The sequence below is a fragment of the Siphateles boraxobius genome, unplaced genomic scaffold, assembly GCF_051911475.1.
Source record: "Siphateles boraxobius isolate OS27281-9 unplaced genomic scaffold, OSU_SipBor_1 130, whole genome shotgun sequence".
Taxonomy (NCBI): Eukaryota; Metazoa; Chordata; class Actinopteri; order Cypriniformes; family Leuciscidae; genus Siphateles; species Siphateles boraxobius.
This window is the reverse complement of record NW_027508734.1, coordinates 20,196,337-20,201,827: the sequence shown is the minus strand read 5'-3', so window position 1 is coordinate 20,201,827 and position 5,491 is coordinate 20,196,337. Positions and strand designations below refer to the sequence as shown.

The window sequence follows — 5,491 nt, the reverse complement described above, 5'->3', positions numbered from 1 at the left end:
ATTCCAAAATGTGGCCAGAAATATAATTTAATTAATATTACATTTCAAATATTGTAAAATAAAAAAATTTAATAAAAATAAAAAAACACAATAACAACAACTGTTTATTTATTTATGATGGCAGTGATGGTTAATGCCAAGTTCTGTTTGAAAATGTACAGTTATACAATAGTAACCTACTGTAGTAAGTAACCTATACAAAGTGTCAATGCCATGGTCCATTTTTGTAAGGAATGTGTAGCCCAGTAAATGAATAACTCTTAAGTGACTTTTGGGTCTGCATCTTGAGTGGGTGTGGGTGTGGATTGATAGGAGGAGGCAGTGAGTCATTGGCTGGGTGCATTTAAGAGGTAATCCCGTTGAGAGAGATACAACTGGAACTCCAGAGCAACCTTCACACTCCACATCATCTAAGGTAAGACTCTAGTCCTCTGTTGTGGTTCTCCACTGATTAGACTTTTAGAAACACAAGCTTACTTTCTTGGCAGGACTACAGCAGTATTATGAATATTATCAAAAGTTTAGCATTGTGAAATTTTTATTCTGATAGCACATGCTTTTCATTTTCTAGTTCAGTACAGTGTGTGTGTGTGTGTGTGTGTGTGTGTGTGTGTGTGTGTGTGTGTGTGTGTGTGTGTGTGTGTGTGTGTGTGTGTGTGTGTGTGTGTGTGTGTGTGTGTGATGGTCAGAAGTTCACTGGTCTGTGGAATGTGTCATGGGTGTGTGTTCGGGTGCGCCTGAACAAAGTTCCAGCAAACCTTCTTGTCTCCTTCACAAATCACCTCGTAATGTATGCTTCAGAAGAAAAATGATTTCCTGTTAGCACTGCAGGGCGCTAAGTTTAACCGTTGTTGTGTTGGCTGCTAAGGAACAGTAAAACACCAAACAGCTGTTATTTAATCTTTATTATTAACTTTATTGACACATGTAAGGCCAGTAAAATGGCTTATTGATTTACCTAATTGCCTGTGATGACACTGAAGCCTTTATCTACACTGCCACACTAATCACTGTATCTATGACAACTATCACTTAGACCTTTGAAACTATGGGTGAAGTTGTATTTTACAGTGGCTTAAAACACAGATTGTATCTCTTATTTCATCTATTCATTGTTCACCTTGGATGATTGCGTGTTCTCTGTCCTCTGCAGGAAAATGGCTTTAGTGTCTGAGTTTTTGACAAAACTTACATTGAGTTATGGAGGGGTAAGTATGACAACTGTAATATAAAATGCTGTATTATCAAAATGCAACAAAGTACATTTCTTTGTTAGTTAAGGTGGCAAAAAATCATTTGTTTTGTCCAAAACTTATTTTTGATTCTGTTCAGTATATTATCTAGTTATATTTCTATATCTTTATTTCTTTATGTATTTTTTCAGGAGAGAGAACCTAAATGCCCTACAGTGGTGCCAGCTTATGATTTTAACCCAGAAGAGGATGCAATCAAAATAGAGACAGCCATCAAAACCAAAGGTAAAATAGGCTATAGTGCAATCAATACTTCACATTTTTCCCAAACATTTGCAAAGGAACTTTCAGAAGTTTCCAAACTTTTCTGTTGAACACAAAAATGAGTCCTCAATGTCATTTCATAATTGTTTCAGGGAAAGATTTTTTCATTGTTCTTATATTTGCTTACCAAACTTAATTATCTTTGGCCTTCTGTTTCGACTATACTTTAAATAGGATGTGTGGTCCTTTAAGACTATGCGATTCAATGGGTGGTGAGCCCTTTATTGAAATAGTATTTGTAAATAACTAATGCTAAAACGGTGCACTGCCTTGTAAGACATAATACATATTAAAGTAAGAACAACAGTTCTCTCAAGCACTGCTATTTAAAAAATATTTTGCAGCAGCACATTCGAGTCATGCACAGGCCTATAGCCTTTCCATGCGTGAGATAGTGCACTCTGTTTCTTAAAAAAAAAAAAGTATGCTAGTAGTGACAGTGTCAAATTAGCTAATGGCTGTTTAATGATTTTATACTAGGGAATAAAAAGGTGCAATTGTACCTTTCTTTCTCAGTCACTATCTTCTCTAATTCTCGCTTCAGGTGTTGATGAGCAGACGATCATTGACATTCTGACAAAACGCTGTTGCTCACAAAGGAGCGAAATTGCGTTTGAGTATGAAAAACGTGCAAAGAAGGTACACACCATAATTATTTAATTTTAAAAATGTGTATTTTCTGTTTTAACTGGATCATCTAAATTTAATCAAAACTATATTTTAATATATATATGTACATACTGTATATTGTCTATCAAAGTTCCAAACCTGACGCTGTCTTGATTTGTAGGATTTGGTAAGTGCCCTGAAGGGGGCGCTCTCAGGCTCTTTGGAGCATCTGATTCTGGGGTTGATGAAGAGCACAGCACAGTATGATGCCTCTGAACTGAAATCATCAATGAAGGTATGTTGCATTGATCTGTAATTGTTTATGAAAACTCTGCTTGCTTTCTGTTCTCCCCTGTTTTGAAATTCAGCTCCTGGTCCATATTTAAAAGTGTTCTGTCCTGTTAAGAGCATGCATTAAAGGGACGTACAGTATATAACCATTCAAAAGTTAGGAGGCTGCAAGATTTTTGACTGTTTTTGAAAGTCTCTTATGTTCACCAAGGCTGCATTTATTTGGTCAAAATTAAAATAAATATTGTACAATAATATTGGAATTCAAAATAAATGTTTCTATTTTAGTGTATTTTAAAATTGACTCATTACTCCAGTCTTCAGTATCACAAGATCCTCCAGAAATCATTCTAATATGCTGATTTTGGTGCTCAAGAATAATTTCTTATTATTATCACAGTAAAAACAGTTGCGCTACTTAATATTTTTGAGGAAACCATGATACATTTGTTTCAGTTTTTTTGAAAAATAGAAAGTTCAAAAGAACAGCATTTATTTAAAAATGAAAACATTTTATAACATTCTAAATGTCTTTAGAGTTTTATTCATTCATTGCATTCATGTGACAGTGCCATGTGTTTTTCAGGGTCTGGGCACTGATGAGGATAGTCTTAATGAGATCGTGTGTTCTCGCAATAAAGAAGAGCTGATGGAAATCAAGAAGGTTTACAGAGAAAGTGAGTGCCCTTAAAAAGCATAAAAAGCAAAGCACAAGTACACTGACATTCATATCCCCTTTTCTCCTGCAGTGTTTAAGAAGGATTTGGACAAAGATGTTTCTGGAGACACATCTGGTGATGTTGCTAAGCTGCTCCTGGCCCTTGTACAGGTAACATAGATTAAGCAATCATTTCTAAAAGTAAAAGAGTTCTTTGTGGTAATTATGATCACATTCCACTTTATTTCCCAATAAGTAACTGGTAATTCCTTTACCGCCAACATAGCCTGCAAAGTGCAGATCCTGTATTGCTGTGCTCATACTGTATTCATTCATGTCCACAGGCCAAGAGAGATGAGCCAAGTAATGTGGTGGACTATGAGAAGATTGACAATGATGCAAGAGTGAGTATAGCCCTTTTAACTTAAGAACTTCAACTCTTATTCAACATGTTTAAAATAAGATTATGATGAACCATTGTACATTCAGATGACCACTGGAAAAACCAAAAAGTTAACTTTTTGTAATCCCGTGTCCATAATGGTGATTTTTAGGCTCTTTATGATGCTGGAGTGAAGCGAAAAGGAACTGATGTGACCACCTGGATTACTATCTTCTCTGAGAGGAGTGTCCCACACTTGCAGAAAGGTGACAAATGAACAGAGATGTATTTAAAGTCAACTCTCATGATCATCCTTTGTGCAACAACCCAATCAAACCCTCTTTTTCTCAGTGTTTGAAAGGTACAAGAGATACAGCCCATACGACATTAAGGAGAGCATTCGAAAGGAGGTCAAAGGAGATCTGGAAAAATCCTTCCTCACACTAGGTATCTATCAGCTGTCTGTTCTTCATATAAGCTGTCATCAAACTGTCAGAACACTTAAGAGATGTGCTTGGCAGATTTGAATGATGGGTTATGTCTGCTGGCTCAATTACACTTTCACACTTTTACTCCTTCCTTGGGAATCTCTTTATCATGTCTTATTAAACATAATCACAAGCTGTTTGGTGAGGAATATTTTTTTGAAAGCCCTGTGGAAATGCATTAGTGGCGCGAAGCCAGAAAAGAACTGAAGAGAGTCTCTCTTACTGTACCAAAGTCAGAGAACCTGTAACCTTTTCTTACGCTTGATCTCTGTCTTTCTGCAGTTGAGTGCTTGGAGAACAAACATCTGTTTTTTGCCAGCAGACTCAATGACTCCATGAAAGTGAGAATCTAATTGTCTATCACATTTGAAAATTGTAACATTTGAATATATAAACGTGTCATTTGGACATGTAAGGAGATGACATTGGCTAAATTTGAGTTATGTGGGTCAGTTTCTTCTATCGATTTTGATGTTTGCAGAGTAAAAGTGTGAAAGAGAAGGTAGTAACGCGCATCATCGTCTCCCGCTGTGAAGTCGATCTAATGAAGGTTCGCACAGAATTTAAGAAGAATTTTGGAAAATCTCTGCACCAGACAATTTTAGTAAGTATCCAATTGTATACATCTTTTTATTTGTTTTGTTGTTATCTCCCTCTTCTTTTCTTTCTGCTCTTAGTTTGCCTTCATTCAAGAAGCATTTTAATCAAAATCTCTTTAACCTCTTTTCATTGTCTTTTTCTCTTCAGGAGCACACTAAGGGTGACTACCAGAGAGCTCTACTTAATCTCTGTGGAGGAGATGACTAAACATAATCTATAATGTTCTGCTGCAGATGTCTAGCAGTGACCTTTCGAAACAATTAGCTAAAATGCAGTATTATTATAAGCATGCTTTGTGTTTTCCTGTACCAGTATGACTGATGTTAACTATTGTTAAACTGATCACATTCCAGCCAGACAAAAGAAAACAAAATAAAGTTTAAATTAATAAAAACACTTAGAAGTACACATGGTTTCGAATGTGTAAAATGTTCACTTTCCCACGGCCATGGAGGGTAATCAAAGATTGTGGGTCACATTCAGTTTAATATATATATATATATATATATATATATATATGAAAGCGGTCTGTGAGGGTGGGGGGTAGGGTTAGGGGTTAGTTTCTGCTGTAGCAATTCACCTTTTGGCACGCCCATTAATCTGACCAGCAGCCATCCACTCTGACAAATGACGCCTGCTGGTCAAAACAATGTAAATGCAACAAAAACGCAGTACAAACATGCATAAAAACAAGACATATCTAACTTCAGAACCACACGTCACAGCAGTCAGAGGACAGCAGCGCCAGGCCAACAGCATCAGACCTGAAGTTAGGGTGGTGTTGACGATCTAGTAACCCGTCCCAACCACCAACCAAGTCAAGTAAAATTATTTGCTTGTACATGCATTTCCCCAGTAAACACAATACCCAGTTGATTCATAACTCCAGAGTATCCAAAGCAGAGCTGTAAAAGCTCCGCCCTCTTCTGGAAAGGGGGCGGGGAAC

The 5,491-nt window shown here is 36.7% G+C and overlaps 1 protein-coding gene across 1 annotated transcript; it reads left to right on the top strand.

Moving 5' to 3' along the window:
- Positions 1 to 327: 327 nt before the first annotated feature.
- anxa2b (annexin A2b) lies at positions 328 to 4,949 on the top strand. The gene is made up of 13 exons (XM_077228547.1): positions 328 to 415; positions 1,154 to 1,208; positions 1,385 to 1,478; positions 2,062 to 2,156; positions 2,308 to 2,421; positions 3,004 to 3,094; positions 3,167 to 3,246; positions 3,420 to 3,479; positions 3,630 to 3,723; positions 3,809 to 3,904; positions 4,228 to 4,286; positions 4,427 to 4,549; positions 4,693 to 4,949. The coding sequence occupies exons 2-13, from the start codon at positions 1,158 to 1,160 to the stop codon at positions 4,750 to 4,752; spliced, it is 1,017 nt and encodes a 338-aa protein (XP_077084662.1). The 5' UTR covers positions 328 to 415; positions 1,154 to 1,157; the 3' UTR covers positions 4,753 to 4,949.
- Positions 4,950 to 5,491: the final 542 nt, after the last annotated feature.